This window comes from Nematostella vectensis, chromosome 15, assembly GCF_932526225.1.
Source record: "Nematostella vectensis chromosome 15, jaNemVect1.1, whole genome shotgun sequence".
Taxonomy (NCBI): Eukaryota; Metazoa; Cnidaria; class Anthozoa; order Actiniaria; family Edwardsiidae; genus Nematostella; species Nematostella vectensis.
The window spans coordinates 5538595-5557610 of NC_064048.1; the positions used below are offsets into that span (position 1 = coordinate 5538595).

At 38.1% G+C, this 19016-nt stretch overlaps 1 protein-coding gene across 3 annotated transcripts; it reads left to right on the forward strand.

The window, feature by feature from the left end:
• The first annotated feature begins 1432 nt into the window (after nt 1-1432).
• LOC5522323 (adhesion G-protein coupled receptor D1) lies at nt 1433-18871 on the forward strand. 3 transcript variants are annotated; one of them, XM_032367643.2, is made up of 20 exons: nt 1433-1714; nt 4178-4702; nt 5290-5592; nt 5996-6060; nt 6253-6321; nt 7636-7750; nt 7947-8066; nt 8707-8776; nt 9610-9715; nt 9939-9979; nt 10560-10683; nt 11108-11214; nt 11988-12096; nt 12692-12842; nt 13579-13645; nt 14138-14204; nt 14485-14564; nt 14825-14951; nt 15999-16040; nt 18130-18871. In XM_032367643.2, exons 1-20 carry the CDS (start codon nt 1645-1647, stop codon nt 18274-18276), a joined length of 2505 nt encoding a protein of 834 aa, XP_032223534.2. In that variant the 5' UTR covers nt 1433-1644; the 3' UTR covers nt 18277-18871. The 3 variants fall into 3 exon arrangements, with proteins under 3 accessions (XP_032223534.2, XP_048578697.1, XP_032223535.2); XM_048722740.1 differs by having other exon boundaries at nt 5368-5592; XM_032367644.2 differs by having other exon boundaries at nt 4214-4702.
• Nucleotides 18872-19016: the final 145 nt, after the last annotated feature.

Consider the following 19016-nt stretch of genomic DNA (forward strand, 5'->3'; position numbering starts at 1 on the left):
AACACATTTTCATCAATATCTCGGGGACAAAAGGTGCTAAGTAACCAAACTTGGCAAGTACTTTATTCACACGGATCTCAACATTTTGACAAATTTTGTTACTATGGCAACCGATTTAAGATGGATCGAGCGTAATTTTTTCGATTTCTACTTTTAATGGAAAATGCGGAATACAGAAGCATAGTGGACTTCAAACGTAAATGCATATTTTCAATCCTTATAATAGTCTTCTTATCGTACTGCCTTATAAGGCTGTCCACCTACACCATTAGCTAAAATAAAAACGAAACTTTGTTTCCATGGCAACGGTTCTCACGGTCACGTGACGCTGGACACGATTAAAAGACAGCATGATGTGGGGAATTTCATGACGATTATAAATATACCATTTAAGGCTTTCTCTATTGTCGTTGTGTATTCCCCATTTTTGCTTGAACGCTAAAATTGTAAATTGAGCCTTAATCTCCTTAAATTGGTTGCCATGGCAACATACTATTAAATAATAAGGGAGGATATGGGTTGGTCAGCGCGGACGTTTCCCTGCCATTTGCAATAATAAGCCGATGTCAATCTTACACTCAGCGTTGTCAAATGACTTCTGTGCGAACATTCGCGCGAATAATGGCGGCAGACAGCGAAACGTGGCGTAACAACAACCAGAAATCAGAAATTTTCTTCAAAGTGACTTTTCGATTTTTTACTCAAAAAGGGGGTTGGATATCCACCCAATCCACCCCCCCCCCCCCCTTTATTCGACCCTCCCCTCCCCTCTAGACACGCGCCTGCATCATCAGTTATTCTGGCAATAACAGAGTAGGGAGTGATATCCTGGTGGACATTATGCGTATTGCATATATGCATGGGGTTTATAGGAGAGAGTGGTCTCACACTTTCACACAAACCTGGTTTTTTTGCAGCTGAAAGAATAATACTAAAGCCTCAAAAATATGCCAGGATATAATAAAGGCTTGTGTATATAATGGGATACGTCATGTACAAAAAATTGGCTTTATTTTCTCTGACAGCAGTAAAAAGCTGTTATCAACCACATGACAACTTTTGCTCTGAACTAACAAATACACTTCGGTCTTAAACGGTTTTCTTGACGAACTGATATGGTAAGGGAATCTATAGCAAAAAAAAAATATGTCTATAAGGCAACTTGACTATGTTAGGGAAAAATAGTTTTGTCTGTTTATGTCAAGCCATCTACAGAAACAAAAGCTTTCTTCCGAAATATTTCGAAAAATCCTGTCGAGCTTAGCAAATAAAAAAGAAATCAGCTATCAATTTACTAAAATGTGAACCCTGAAAATAATCGAAAATAATAAAACAGCATAGGTGCAAATGCTTTCAGGTACTTTAGATATTACTAAGAAAAATAACGGCTATTTGAAACGCAGCTAAGATAGAAATTTCGTTGTAAGGAAGAATTAGCCTTGAGAACGAGGTATGAAAAGTTTGCTTTGGGCGCAGATGTTTTCCAGGCTGACTTGAGCAAACAGGATGCACTGTGCTATCTTGCATTTGTATGAAAACGCGAATAGGAGTAGCTTTGACAAATGTTTGTGTTGAGACGGCGAATCACAAGGAGCAAGGAAAAGAACAAAACATTTACACTCTGCTTTAACTCGAATTATCGCCATGGGAAGGATGATGTTGTTAAATTCCATTGTGCTAGCTGTAACAATTTTAAACCCGACGCTTGTGGAAGGTAGGCATATATATCTATATGTTATATATATAGTATCATTTAAAAGTTACATTACTTTGAATGCACGATCTCTATCTAAGTATACTTTTAGCACTTAGAGGTGTTTCATACTTGTATTTAAAACAGAAATTCAAGTTTAAACATTTGTGCAGTTACTCGTTTACATATATTTAAATGGAGCCTGATCTCGCTGGTTTTTCACTTTTTTTTTTCTTAAGCATTTTTTTTACAGCAACAACGGAAAACCGTAAACCCCGCAGCATTTAGTTGTTACAATTCTTTTTGATTATCATTCGTTCATACTTTTCCTTTGCGTGGTAAAGTCCTAACAATAATTGTTAAGACGGAATACATAGTCCAAACTACAAGGCCATACAACGATCTAACTTTCCCGAAACACTTTAAAATGGCATATTTTGTCGTTTCAATATCTTCTGATGCTGTTCAGTACGGATCTAAGGGGATTGTTTATGGGGTTAACCCCCCCACCCCCCATTGGGCTGCCAAAAACCCATATGTAACAAAAAATACCCTCTCCCCCCTTTGTCTCTGCGCCAAAGCCCCCCTTAGCGAAAAGCTAGATCTGCCCCTGCTGTTGCTTTTTCTCAGAAGGGACCGTCTTTTCCCAGCCAGCAGAGGTTAGGTTCCAGCGCCCCCAAAAATATTCCCATCACAACTAGTTCGACTCCACAAATTTGCCAGCAGAACCATCCGAGACGATTTTTTTCCCCAGCAACCGAGGGGTCTAATATCTTCCCAGCAAGAATAAAAAAACGGCTGCGAAATAGGTGCCTTGTTAGAACGTTTTTTTTTTTGTATAAGCTTTTAAGACTTTTATCTATTTTCCTTAAGATTATTGCAAATATAAATTATGACGCCACAATCTGGAACCTTCTCTTGAAAAATCTCAATACTCAATAGAAACAATTCGCCCATTAATCAGAAATATACACTTTTTCAACATTTTACTTATTAGAAGATTCCATTAAAATGATTTTTAACTAAAGGGCGTAAGTTGAAAAGGTCAAACTTTGCCGTAGGGCAAAGTTCCTCGTTAACATTATCAGGAAGCCAAGAAATTTGACCTATAAATACAAGGCAAAAAAGGTATCACAGGGCAGCTCAACCACACCCAGACTTTTGCCGCCGACATACGCTCATAACTTTGCACTGAGCTAGACATTTTATTTTCCTTTCATTTGCGCTGCCTAAATACCGTCAATGTTTTATTTGCTCGCGCTATTTTTAATATTTAACCTTTTGTCAGCCAAAATGCGTTGTCTTGTTTCCGTTCAAATAAGGGGACATGTGCCCTCAGACCTCATTAAAAATGCTCAATGTATTCGCACTCTTTTTGTTTGTCTAAAACATGAATAAAGGAGATGGTATCAAATTTCTCATGTTTTCTGTAAGTAAATTTATTGTTGTAAAGAAGTTTCATGTTACAGCGTTGACGCACCATCAGACAATCCATTCTTACTGTAATGTGTATAGACTAGGAATTCAGAGCATCAAAAATATACCAAAAAAAAAAACGATAACCGTCGTTTATGCATTACCGTTCATTAATTTATGCGTAAATTTATGCATTACCGCCGATAAATTCTCGGCAATTCAGCCGGCAAAGGGACAGACCATTCAACTTTTGAGGGGAGTTGGGGGGGGGGGGGGGGGGGTCGGGTGGGTGGTTCTGAATAAAATCTACTGCAAACCTTAAAAAAAAAAAAAAACAATCATGCACCACAAATCCACCCATATCAAGAAAATTTAGCCAAAAATTGACGTTTTTCCAAGACGCGGTCACTTTCATATAAGGAAACTAATATATTCCTTATTTGGAAAACCTGCACGATTCTTGTCATTTTTAGGGCTGCCGTACCGCAGATGCTTCGCAAACTTTGTGAATTGTATTCAGAAAAGAAAAAAAGTGAATGTGACCATTATGAGTCAATGGAAAAAGCCTCTGATGAAAAAAAAAAAAAAAAAACCTAAAATTCCTCGGTACCGGCCCCTAAAACGACAACAATATTGCTCAGCCAATAGCCAAGCGGAAAAATATCTTGCGCACATGAAATCATCCACCCTCTCCCCCCCAAAGTAAAATGGTCCTACCCTGATTTGCAAACACGACTAACGGACTTTAATTTTTCATTATATAATGATTATTGTTGTTTATTTATTAAACAAAATTCTCGATCGCGCCATTACACGAAAAATATCCCTTATTTCTCCGTATTCTCTATAATCGAAAAAAGAATAATAAATGCTTATCAATCTCTAAGTTCTGGCGGTTAAAAAATAAAGAAAAAACCCACAAGCAGGTTTTACTCCAGCCCTTTTGAGAAATTTGATTGGGGGGGGGGGGGGGGGGATGCAGATTAATAGCAGACCCAAAATGTAAATGGTCGTTCCTTAGTAGAGGTACCATTGTATTCATTGTAGTAACTATTTACTTTTCTTTAGGTCCAAAGAAAAAAAAAACGGTTGTTTTATTAATAGGAATCGACTCTACCTTCGAGATCGAAGACGAAAAGTTTACTGAACATAAAACCATAATAAAGGGAGTACTGGCTGGAAGCAGAGATTTTACTGGAGTCATTATAAAACCCTCTGATGTCGCGGTCGCTCTTTTTGAGTCAGCGAATGCTTCCTTGGCAATTCAATTTGGCTCATATCACAACATGACATCATTGGAAAAGGCAATAACGAGCCTCGATCGGATAAAATCTGCTAGCACTAAGAATTTCAGTCTTGATGGCCTTTTTGCCCTGCCCTATAGCAAGACGCCGACTATTGTTTTGATCATGAAGCATGTTACCGCTTATACAAAGTATACTGGCGCACTTCCACCGACAGGGCTGCAAGCAGTTCCTAAGATTTTAGTTTTCTTCAATTTCGACCCGGTTTGGAAGGATAATCTTCATTTCAAAGACAATATTAAATATGGCTCTGGTGTTGACGAAACCGACTTATTGGATTCAATCAGAGGTATTTATCTTTATATTTATTTTATATCAATCGGTGCAGTTACAGAAACACTGGCAATGACACGTTTTAACGTGAAGGCCGAGGACTGCTTCATGAAAGGAGGATCGAAATAGTTTACTTTTGAGGGTTAGCGCGTTGCAGGATTAAAGCCGCATTGTCACGAGTTCACTTCCGGAGGGCCAACGGAAACCTCAACCGACATGAGACAAAAAATATATTAGAAACCGCGATATTAAACAGGCCATCCGCTCTAAATTATCAGTCACTTCCTCGAAGAAACTTCCAATAAACACACTGCTTTTGCAATCTTTAAATGTTTTTCACATTTCCCGTTAAAAATCATCGGAGATTTTTACCTAATCGACCGGAAGTAAACTTGTGAGGATGCGGCTTTAAGCGCGCACACGTAAAATGCTAACATAAATGCATGCACATGTGACAGTTTCGAAATCCTATCGTGCCAATTTTTCATTGACATTGCCATAAAACCAAAGATACGTAAATGCAATGCATGAGGCCATAATATTAATGCTATTTTTTAATATTATAGCTATTTGTATTGTTCACACGAATCCTTGTTGCCACAGAAAATTCGGCCCTTTTACCGATATTATCCTCCTTGCCCAAGTGTCTTCTCCCATCAAGCGCTCCCATCTTCTCAGCAGCTCCTACGCACGAACCCTACTCAACTATGCTCTCCATGACGTCACAATATCAGATGACGTCATCTACCCTAGTGACACCATCCGCCCTGAAGACGGCCACTCAAGTGGCATCTGTGACCAATCCCAGCCAGGGAATCATTAGCCCATCAGCAAGTAGCGGACATGGTGTTACTAGCAGCATTATAAACGAGGGGAGGGAAGAGGTCTTAAATGGTGTGAAAAAAGGTTTTCAGTTACTCGTCATTTTGGGAGTTACCCTCTGGGATTTTTCTAAATTTGATTGTTGCTTTTGTTGTTGCTGTTCTTGTTGTTTGATGTTGTTGCTTTTGTTAACGATGATGATGATGACGTTGCTCTTGTTGATGACAATGTTGGTGATGATTGCGATGGTGTTGGTTATATGGTTAGGTTGTTTTTGATTGTGTTATTACTTTTGTTGTGCTTTTGTTGTGCTTTTGGTAGTTTTTGTTGTTGTTTCTGCTGTTTTTTTTTTCATTACGATGATGGTAGTGGTGGTTGTGGTGGTGGTGGTAATAATGAAGATGATGATGTTGTTGATGTTGATGATGATGTTATACAGACATTATTGTTTATAGTAAACTCTTTCTATGAATTCTTTTACCCATAGAGTATTACCAAATCATTAACTATAACGCAAGCAAGATAGACTACACAAATGAGACGTCAATCAAGGTATCACTATACTGATTCCATCCAAGTTTTTAATACGTTTTGTTTTTCATGTAGCCTGAAGACTACGTTTGTACCTTAAATTTTACAACTAAAAGCTTTTAACATATTTTTTTACATATTACCATCTAACAGCTTTATTCTGTACTACAATAAAGAATTTGTTAATAACAATTCTTGCTATCCTTGATTCAGGAATTCATCGTACGATCAGCTAATTTGATAAGAAATTTGGAGGAACTACAGTCTGGGCTTCAAGAAACGGTAAATAAAAGAGCTTCTTAAGTGCTTACAATACTAATGGCAACGATGGCAAAGTTTAATATAAGGACGGTTAAATATGATAATCGTGGTGGCTGTCATAGTCATAATGATAATAATGCAAAATAATTATCATGATAGTCACGATGAAATGATTTTGGTGATGATGACGATATATGTTTCTCTAGCTTTATGACCAACTCATGCATGATGCGCAGTAATTGGAATCGTATTGAAAAAGGATACATTTTGAAGGTCCTTCAATAAGAAATGTTCGCATTCGGGATGTTCGCATCCCCCTCCTCTCCCCCATCCCCTGGTCATGCGCAAAATTGCGTACAAATTGCGTACGCTCAGAAAGTTTAAACTGTCCCACAATTTAGAAGATTATCTAACGGACGTAAAAAATATTGACCATAGGATTGCCCTTACTAAATTCAGGCTAAGCAATCATAAGCTAGCAATTGAAACTGGAAGGTATGAAAAGCCATATAAAAAACCTAACGAAAGAAAATGCTTAGTATGCCAGACAGGTAAAGTGGAGGATGAAGAGCATTTTCTGTTAGAATGTCCGGCCTATAAAGATGATCGGGATAATTTACTGGATTTCCTTAAAACGCATGCAGGTATCAATGTTAGACACCATGCCAACAAAGAAAATAACTTCGTCAGAATTATGGGATTGAGCCGGAATGAAAACGTGAATCGGCGCTTAGCGAAACATATTTTTGAATGTATGAAGGCAAGAAATGTGAAGCTTGATGATTACGTACGGTGACGTCACCTAATCATTCGAAACAAGAATAAAATGCAGAGGGCAAAGTAAGAAAACATATTATTTGTGGATTTACGCCGATGTAAATGTTTTATAAGGTGCCATGAATAAAATCTAAAAATCTATCTATCTATGCGCCTGTTTTTGCTTATTACAAAATTAAAATCGTCACTTAAAGATTAATTATTTTTTTATGCAGAACATTTGTCGGCAACCTAAATCAGGGCAACCGCTTCAAGAAAATAACAGGCCGATTGGGGGAAGGGGGGAGGGAGCAAAATAAAGAAAAATATGGGGGGGGGGGGGGCACAGCCACGCCCCTACAGGTCATTTTTTAAAATAATTTCTGAAAATATTTTTTTTTTGGGGGGGGGACATGCCAACACCCCAACTACGGCGTTAAGCTGTAAAATACTTTGAACCTGTTATGTATGTAATTCAATGTTTTGTGTAAAGAGGTAATACAGTCAACAAATTATATTTGATATCTTTATAATGTCCCGTATTAATGCTTGTGATTTCCTATATATCTTTTTGTTCAGAATCTGAGCTCTATGAGCGTCCTGGTAGCCATAGAGCAATATTGCTTTGATGTTGCCTACAAGATGGGGAATTCCTCAACAAATAAAACTATACGGATCAGTACTTCAAACATGGGTAAATACACAGACTTGTCGGGTCTCCTGTTGATGAAGTGACGTCACCCGAAACAACTCTCGTCTTTCTCCTGATTGGATTCCCAGACACACGTGTTCTGATGACACATAACTCTTTCAAGATTTTCTATTTTGTAGACACGTTAATGTATATATTTTTATTCATTTTTTTATTATTATTTTGTTTTCTGAATTAGTCATTGCTTTCGGCTCAGTTGCCGTAGCAACGTTTGAAGGATTTCAACATGGTAATTTGGAAACAGATTGGGGCTCTGTGGTCGTACCACGTGACGCAATATCGGGCTGGAGGACCAAAGGTCGGTACACCTTTATATAACTAAATACATTCGATATTCGTCTTCATCGGTGTAATTGTCGTTACACCCACTCATTATTCTTCCTTTGTCGACAGGTAATATGTAACTATACGAATACATACGGATTTTGTTTGTGCAGCTTTTGCTACATTAAAACAGTTTTTTAAGTCAATTTCAAAATTTAATCGAGAAAGCTTCCCGCTATGTTGATGTTGCCCAGGCGCGTACACAGGGGGTGCCTCCCCCCCCTTTAAGGGTGTACTAACATCTGTTGCTAAGGAAAAGTGAACTTGAAACGCATATTTTTGCTTCTTTCCCTTCGGGAAAGCTAGGAATGACGAATTCCATGTTATGTATATGCGCGTAGCAACGTCGTTACTGAGCAACACTAATGTCAGTACACCCTTAAGGTCAAAGAGTGGGTAATTTCTAATTAAAGAATCTTCATATAAGTCGCTTTTTCCATATGATACTTATGCCTTATGCCTGCCCACCTCCCCCCCCCCCACCCCCTCCTCTCAGTAAACCCTGGGTGGTACCCATCTGTTGCCAAAACCTTTCGCCGTTTTTTTCTGAAGAACCCGGATGACCCTAAGACCACAGACTGTGTTAGACATGTTTTTATTTTTGTAATTTTCAGGGTTTGCGAGAATCATGGCTATGATTGTCGACCCTCTCTATGAATTCCAGTCCGCTAAACAAACAGACAGGTACATTATCTAACCTATTATTATCAATTAACAGTTGCAAGACTAGGGAAAGTCCTACTATTACATGAAAATGGTGCAGTAAATATGCTTAATTGTTCAAATTTTTTTTTAGTACAAGCATGAAATTTGACAAATTATACAACGTATACTTCCAGTTTTATAGGGCTGCATATAATTAAACTTTGAATGAAGAAAATGTCCAATTAATAAAATGATACAGGACAAAAGAATTACTATCTGATAACAATTAACGTCTTCTATAATATCAATTCGTAAGACACGCCTTCTTGATATTACTTACTAGTACTTCTAGACAAAGGACGTTTATGATTATAAATACATACCAGGCATACACTTACTTAAGTACATACCTAAAGTCACGCGAAATCTTTATTTGCATTATGGTGATTAGTTCCTATTGGTACGCCACCCCCAAATTCGTATAGTAACAGTGTTATTGGGATGTAATAAAATAAACCGTTTTTGAATGAAAACAGAGTAGATTTCATAGAACGATACATTCCTAAAAACCTTGCAGTTTGATTGAAAAGAGTGTTTTCTATAATATAAAATTTGTAAGACACGCCTTTTTAATAATACTTACAGCAATTCTAGAGAAATTTCAGTTTGAAGTACAATTAAATCAAAACATACACAATACTGAAGTCCATATCTGAACTCATGCAAAGCATTTATTTAATTTAAATAAATAGCTTCTCATTGGATGCCACACCAAATTCTGTATACTTTCTACAGTCTATTTAGAGAACGAATGAACAGCAATGACGTACGCCACATACCTCAATTCGCCAACTATGTTTTTAACTCTGTAGCGATAAAAACTCGAAGCTATCAAGCCGGATTATCGCAGTGACGGTAGACCCGCCTCCGACACAACCGCTGACCAAACCGATCGTCATAACGGTTAGAAACAATAAGGTCTGTATAACATATTACAGGTATATGTTATTTAATTTAATAATATTTTTTTAATACATAATCGCTTATGGATGCGAACATCAAAAACCATAAACAAAAGAAGTCCGATATTTTATTACTATTTATGAGTTTTGCGCTTGAATCATGGCTGGAGATGGCGGCGTATTGTAAATACTCCTGTTCGTTCATTTGACTGATATTTGGGAGCATTTTTCTGTTCTAGACTTCAAACAACAGTGAAATGGTCCCGAAATGCGTCTTCTGGTAAGCACTTCAAATAATTGTTTTCATGATCATGATCAATGATCAATAATCATGATCATTATTAATAATCATATTTTTTCATAACCATTATTGTTTTTATTATTGCTGCTGTTATCATTATATTAATTATTGGTTACAAATATTTTTCTTAGTCGAGCACGTTTAGTATATCGCGTCGGGTAAAGTTCGCGCGCCACGGGGTAGTAGCTCAGATTGCGTAACGTAACTTGACCCGTGTTTTCTTATCAAACACAGACGGGGCGTCGGAAACAAGGCGCATCCCAGTCAAATTAGAGGGAATATCGTGGTTTATTATCAAAATTTAACCTAACAAATTGTGTCTCTACTGCCCTTGAGTAGTCGAAGTTCCCTTATTATTAAATCGATATTGTAAATCCTTTTATTATTCCAAGCTCTGTGTTAATGCTTTCATCTTTTTTTCTGCCCTTTTCTTCAAATCACATTCACATGTTAGCTTTGCTATTTTTTACTTAGACGCCAAATATAGATGATGAATTTCTCCATATATGGAAGATGTCCAGGAATCCCGATAACTTATATTTCATAATGAATTCTTTAGGGACACCAAGAGACGCGGGTGGTCCTCAAGTGGATGTCACTTGTCGTTCAGTAATGCCACTATCACAGAATGCAAATGTGATCACATGACTAATTATGCAGTGCTTATGTCCATTGGAGACATGGTAAGCTAATCGTAATCTCAAAATATTTTATCATTAATAAACTCATAATATCAATTAATATGATTTTCTGGGCTGTTATTTTGTATCCATACTAGAGAGAGTCAGAAGACTGCCTTCAGTGACATTTCGTATTCTAGTTTTGTCTGAGTTGGCACTTTTTTTCTATTAACAAGGTACTCTTTTGCCTAGTGCACACTAGCGACATATCGACATAACAACATGGGCGCGCGCACTCTTATCTTCGACATAACGACATGGACATAACGACATAAGAGAAAAAAACATGTTTTTTCTTTTATGTCATTATGTCCATGTCTTTATGTCGGGCTAAACAAAGTGCGCGCGCCCATGTCGTTATGTTGTTATGTTGCTAGTGTGCACTAGGCATTAGAGCGATGTATATGCTCGTTATTTGTTCTACCAGCCAATCCCTGCCAAGCACACCCGAGCACTGTCAATCGTTACATACATCGGCTGCACTTTGTCTATACTCGGAGTCTTTCTCACTGTCGTCACCCTTATCTCTCTCCCGTAAGTACGAAACATAGTAAAATCAGCATTTTAATTCATACAAGAATTAGAAAACGTTTAAAAAGCGTTTGCGTTTTGTGGGTCAGGTACCGATAAAACTTAGTGTAGTTCCTATAATGCCCTTTTTTTTTTTACAAATATTCATATTAATACGTTTATGGTCAAAGTATGTTTTTAGCTCCTCCCATTCAAAATTCCAAAATTACGAAGCCAAAAGGGAAGTGAAATTGCAGGTATTCCAAATAAGGAATTGATCAATTTTTTGTTACATTTTCTTGATATGAAAAAAAAGCGAAAGTAGCGGCAAAATAACAGCAACAAAAGCAAGTTATTTAGCCCTTAGCCAGAATCCTTTTTTTTTAGAAAGGGTTAAGTTTCATTTAAATATTTTATTTTTATCGTCGTTCTCTTGTGTCTGTGTGTAATGACGGGCGCAATCATTATTGATGTTTTTTTTTTTCTTGATTATTTTGTTTTGAATTTGCCACCCAGGGTAAGTTATCTCTTAGGGCAAGCCTCCTGTCTTGTTTGAAATGCTTTTGGTTTTAACTACTCGTCGTATTTAAAAAAATATAGTATACACCACCTAGCCCAATCATATAACCCTGTCACTTGTTCTTTTGCCTCGTTCTCAGGTTACTCTCGGGGACAGGTCTTTCTGTTTAAGGTATAAAAGAGCTGACTGCGCAGGCTAGAATAGAGAGATCTTGGGACGAGGTTGGCCGCCGTCACTCATTCTACATGCAGCGACACTTATACGTCTTTATGTCTAGGGTCTTGCGCTCTGAAAGAACAAGGATCCATTGCAATCTTTGCATTGCTGTCGGCGTCTCGCAGATCTTGTTCCTAGCGGGAGGAACGGAAGAGCTGGTTGAGAGTAAGGTAATGGTGGAATAAAAATTGCGAAAAAAAAAACTGCCATGGGCTGTTCGCAGGGAACTGGATAATAATTAAAGTAAAAGTTAGAAGAAATACCTAACTTGAGTTGTGCGGAACTTAATTTCCGATAGAAAAAGTGGGGAATAACATGGTTTTATAAAGAAAGTTAAAAAAATCCTTTTATGTGGCCTGCAGCAAAATTGACGAGAAGAAAGTTGGCGAAAAATAAAGATAGTTACAATGCAACGAGGTGTTGTAAGTGGCTGGTAGAAAGGCTAAAAAGAATAGATAAGAGACAGAATTTTCGAGGCTAATACCTCTTAAGGGGCAACTGCTACTTGCTGCTTGACACGGATAAAGAGGCAGTATGCTCGAAAGTTCTGTTGTAAGGTATACGCCTCCCTCATTTTCAATACTACATCCCCTCTCGCAGGTCGGCTGTAAGGCATACGCCTCCCTCGTTTTCAATACTACATCCCCTCTCGCAGGTCGGCTGTAAGGCATACGCCTCCCTCGTTTTCAATACTACATTCCCTCTCGCAGGTCGGCTGTAAGGCATACGTCGCGTTTCTTTTCGGTAATACATTTCCATTTACAGGTTGGCTGTAAGCTATACGCCGCGCTTATGTTCTACGCGTTCATGTCCGTGTTTTCATGGATGCTGGTTGAGGGCATCCATCTTTACCAGATGATCATCATTGCCTTCATCACGCGCGCCATGATGAAATTCTACTACTTCATTGGATGGGGTAAGCTACTCTTCTATAAAAGTCACTAATACTCCTATCCCTTGATGTGTATAATTTATCCAAGTAATATGAGTATAGGTCTTTTTTCTATTCCTTTCACCAGTTTACTAGGGCCGACGGAAACCTCAAGCGACTAGAGACAAAAGAATCTATGAAAATCCAGTCTATTAAACAGGCCATCTGCTCTAAATTATCAGTCACATCCTCAAAGAAACTTCCAATAGACACATTGCTTTCACAGTTTTGAAATAATTTGCCCATAGAAGATGATTACGCAATCGACCGGAAGTAAACTGGTGACAACGCGGCTTTGGTCCTCTGATTTATGCCATGAAAATAAATTAGGTTAGCATCCCATGAGTACAATAGAAGCATGAAAGCGATCGTTTCTAAATTAATAAAGAAACTGCCCAAAGGTGCTTAGCTAGGGGAGGGCATAGGGCAAGGCGCGACCCCTGCTTCCGGCTGCAAAAACCTGGTCTGAACAAAAACAGAAATATTAAAAAATATTTAGGGAACAGCCAAGCCTCTATTTGTCATTTCTTGTAATCTTAGAGTTTAAAAATTTATCCAAAACTCTTTCACAAAACTATGTAAAATCATGCAAATTACATTGTTTCTCGGTGTTTGTCTACAGGCTACTACATGTCTTAATACATTCTCTCTGAAAGTTCCGATCTTGACTACCTGGATTGGGATCCTAATTACTGACCTAATGACTGACTCTGCTCGACAGGTCTTCCAATGTGTATCGTAGTGATTGCTTCATGTATATCACATAAAGGATATGGGACACCAAACTTGTAAGTCGCGTACACACAACAAAGCTAACATCAACTTTTACTGACAAGAGATAAGTTCCACATAAACATGTGTTAGCTAAGAATCAAGCGCATCTTATTGTCGTGTCTACCGTTTCTAGCGTTCAGCATTTTCTTTTTTTCTTTTCTGCAACTAAAAAAAGATAAAAACTCCGTCGACCACATCAAGACAATTTCAAATGCTTGCAACCTGAGCACGAATCAGTTTTGTAGGTACTGCGCATGTGTGAGTAGCTACTATGTTTTAAATCAATGTCAAGCCTAACGCCTATTGGTTGACATAGATAAGCCCAGCACAACAGGAACTAGACGTATATGATATACTGGCATTGCATATGTTCTGCTCATACTGTCAAAAGCTAGAAGGGTCTTCAGTCTAACTATACCATTTAGAACAATAAGATGAGTAGGCCCTGGAATAAGGAAGAGAGGTATGCGGGGTAGCCTGGCTCAGATTATTTGTTTCTGTTCTAGTTGCTGGCTCTCTCTCACTGACCATACCATTTGGGCCTTCACCGGACCTGCGATTGTAGTCATCCTGGTAATGAATAGGAGTGAATTCTATAATGTAGCGCATCACAAGCAGCTTCCACAAAAGCTGTTGCTTATATACAATAACAATTAGCAAAATGAGTTAGACACCAAGTCTGACATTTAGGTCCAAATCCAAGGGCAATAAAACTGAGGGCTAATTAGTATTCCGAGTTCAAGCCAGTGGGGTCGTATTGTAGATAAATATAGTTGAGAGTAGCAACGCAAATGATGTCATTATAATGCTCAACTTATTTTAATTTAATTTTTTTTTCATGAATTAATTTAAGGTGAACGCAGTGGTGCTTGGGGCGGTTCTGAGGCTTAGGACCAAACTGGAGAATAATGCGGAAGTCTCACATCGTGTCAAGTAAGGAATTGGAGAAATGTAACATGAAAACAAGGTGGTCTGTTCTAACTAAAACTCCATAACTTTTCATCGAACACTTTTTGCTAACTCAATTACACTGCCAATGTCTGATCATCGTCTATAATTTTCACAGTTTGTTCTTCCTGTTGCCTGTTTCGCGTTCAACAACCTTCACGATCTCGCGGATAATCTCTTACAGACTACAATTCGTTGCTATCGGGAATATAACTATAGGCTTGTCTTTCTATATTGTTTCTCAGGACAGGAGCTCGTGTGTCAATAATGCTTCTTCCCTTACTCGGCCTCAGCTGGATCTTTGGTCTGTTCACCGCCATGGAGGGTACCCTCGTGATACAATACATTTTCGCTGCCACCAACTCCCTTCAAGTATGTAAGGGCGGATGCAGTCTCTTAAGCAGGGGGGTGGCTGCTACATATTATAGACCATAAGGGTCGATTGTTCTGAGACTTATACCAAAACTAGTGGGAACCCTTGGGGGAACACTCGTGTCAAGCATAAAACTACGCAGTTATTTATCGTCAATGATTTATCGGTAACCCATTGCTGATACAGGCGCGTATAGAGGGGATGCGCATGGTGCACCAAAAAACGTGGCCAGGGTGGTTAAAAAGTGGGTCATTTCTTATGAAGGAATCTTCAAATAATATGCTTTATCCATATCGTACATATGATTGCGCTGACCCCCCCCCCCCCCCCCCCCCACCCTCGGCCAATCCTGGGGACGCGCCTGCTGCCCTAGCGCCGGCCAAACACACACCCTTTGCCTCTGACAAGCTATTACAACCACCCCCTTTCCCTGGCGATGCCCCTAAAGGTGCTACCACTTTGATATCCAGGAGCAAAAATGGCAAAGCTCAAATTGTAAGGTCGTGTTAGCTTATATTCGCTAGATTTTTTTGCATAAATGTTCCTTCTGTAATATAAAACAAAATAAACTTTAGAATATTTTGGTAGATAATCCGTTCTTGAGATATTGCAAACTGTAAGGCTATTGATCTGTCCAAAATTGCTCAATTTGGGCGAAATTACTACTTTTTTAATGATTAATAATGGCAACTTTGCTCAATCATATCTCAAGAACGGATCATCTACCAAAAAGACAAAATATCAACAAAATATAAAGTTAACACAACCTTACAATTTTAATTTTGCCATTTTTTGCTCCTGTCCCTTTGATATCGATGATGCGCCTCTCGCATCGAAGTTCTCCTTTCGCATTTTGTCAGTTCCATACATTGGCCTTAGTTTAAGTGATGTAAGTGAGAATCGGTCAAAACGCAAGGAAGACTTGTTTTGTATGGGGAGGGAGGTTGTTTCAGTCTAAGTTTGACATTCAGGGTTGGATACAAGGAGTGGGGTGAAAAGTAAAGGCCTGTCTATTTCTTATATTGATACAGCTCTTGTTTTTATAGGGGCTGATGATTTTTGCCTTTCATTGCGTCGGCAATTCAGAGGTAGGTTGCCTACTGATAGGCAACTTCAGATAATTTCAGGTTTGCATTCCCTAAGTTGACGCACGTCAGTAATAGTAAAACTCTGTTTGCGCGTGCCTTTTTATTAAGACTGAAACTGTCGTTTTGCTTTCATTTTAAATATTTAGCAATAATCAAAGTTTAATCTTAAGTCTATTTGAAATATGATCTAGAGTATTTTAAGCTCTGAATGAAGCCGACTTTTGTTGCAAGATAGGATAAATTTCATTCACTCACAAAAGAAGTTTTTTTAAATTTATTTCTTCTCACAATTTCCCGTGCCATTACAGGTAACAAAGATACCCCCCTCCCCACACACACACACTTCAATCCCAAGCAAAATCTTGTTTACGAGCCTGCTAGTAATCCCCGACAATAAGCTAAAAATAAGAAAATGCAGCCTTAACAAAAGTATACTATGTGGTATAACTAGAAAGGTTACAGTCAAGCTATAAACAACTAGATGGTCTACGTAGGCGAAGTGTGTTGAGGCACATTTGTTATAACTGCCACATTTTTCATAAGGTTTGCCATATTTGTCACGACTGCCACATTTGTCATAAAGGTGTGCCACATTTGTCATAACTGCCACATTTGTCATAAAGGTGTGCCACATTTGTTATAACTGCCACATTTTTCATAAGGTTTGCCATATTTGTCACGACTGCCACATTTGTCATAAAGATGTGCCACATTTGTCATAACTGCCACATTTTTCATAACTGCCACATTTGTCATAAAGGTGTGCCACATTTGTTATAACTGCCACATTTTTCATAAGGTTTGCCATATTTGTCACGACTGCCACATTTGTCATAAAGATGTGCCACATTTGTCATAACTGCCACATTTGTCATAAAGGTGTGCCACATTTGTCTTAAAAGGTTTGCCATATTTGTCATAACTTCCACATTTGTCATAAAGGTGGGCCACATTTGTCATAACTGCCACATTTGTCATAAAAGTGTGCCATATTTGTTATAACTGTCACATTTGTCATAAAGGTGTGCCACATTTGTCTTAAAAGGTTTGCCATATTTGTCATAAAGGTGGGCCACATTTGTCATAACTGCCACATTTGTCATAAAGGTGTGCCACATTTGTCATAAAAGTGTGCCATATTTGTTATAACTGCCACATTTGTCATAAAGGTGTGCCACATTTGTCATAACTGCCACATTTGTCATAAAAGTGTGCCACATTTGTCATAACTGCCACATTTGTCATAAAGGTGTGCCACATTTGTCTTAAAAGTGTGCCACATTTGTCATAAAGGTGTGCCACATTTGTTTTAAAAGGTTTGCCATATTTGTCATAACTTCCACATTTGTCATAAAGGTGGGCCACATTTGTCATAACTGCCACATTTGTCATAAAGGTGTGCCACATTTGTCATAACTGCCACATTTGTCATAAAGGTGTGTCACATTTGTCATAAAGGTGTGCCACATTTGTCATAAAGGTGTGCCACATTTGTCATAAAGGTGTGCCACATTTGTCATAACTTCCACATTTGTCATAAAGGTGTGCCACATTTGTCATAACTGCCACATTTGTCATAAAGGTGTGCCACATTTGTCATAAAGGTGTGCCACATTTGTCATAACTGCTACATTTGTCATAAAGGTGTGCCACATTTGTCATAACTGCCACATTTTTCATAAAGGTGTGTCATATTTGCTGCCACCATAATATCAATTAGCGGAGCTAGCTAAGCTTTTTTCATAACTGGAATTTAGATAAAAACTTTACATCATCAAATTCATCAAAACCTAGAAGGTCAATTTAAAGAAATGAAGGCGCAGATCTACACCTTTTTGCAAAGTGGCAGGTTATGACAAATGTGGCCTCAACAAGGTGTAGACAATGTATAAACAATGTGTAGACAATGTATAAATCGACACAAAGCTCTTCGTTAGTCCTTTGTTATCCCTAACAGCTCGAAACGTCAGCGCAACTAATCTGTTTCACAGAGGCGTTCAAATTTTCAACCTTGTGTTGATATATAACATAAGTACTAGTTTGGGAACCAATTATCATATCCTGACACCAGCTATGTCATAAACATTAGGTGAGAAAGGAGTTTCACCGAAAGACGTCGCACTGGACTTTGATGAGAACCCTATCAAGTGCATCCTCCTCCGTCACACCTGCCACTCAGAGAACCGATCAGGGTATCTCAATGAAGGAAGCAAACTCTTCCCGCAAGAGTTGTTAAACACCTGCATCAAGGATATCCCTTCCATCTACTTTTATCGTTATCATCACCGTCTTCTTCATCCTCATCATCACCGTATTCGTCGTCGTCATCCATTGGTCGATATCTACTTCATTAATATCATCATCAACATCATCGTCATATTCATCATCATCATCATCGCCATGCATTGGTTGATATCTACTCAATCCTTATCATCGTTGGCATCATTATATTATCGTTGATATCATCATTGGCATCATCATCACCAACATCATTATCATAATAATAATTCATCATCATCATCATCATCATCATCAACATCATCATCATCAACATCATCATCATCATCATCATCATCATCATCATCATCATCATCATCATCATCATCATCATCATCATCATCATCATCATCATCATCATCATCACCACATCTATTAGTTGACATGCAGAGACCGCCGCAGTCATCATATCGCATCATCGTAGTTTTTAATCAATTAGATTTAGCAATATAATGAGTTGAACAACATGTTCCGGGTAAATCATCATTCTGGAAAAGAAAAATGTATTATATATATCAAGCAAAGATTTTTGCCCAATAAAATGTTGGCACGTATGCTGATATTATTGTAAAAATATAAAGAACTTTAAAAAAAAGATTTGGGTGACAAGTCGCAAACAAAAAAAACTAGTTAGTTATAATATGATCCTAATTACAAAAATAAATCCACGCGGAATAGAATTACCAATCTTTGAGTTTC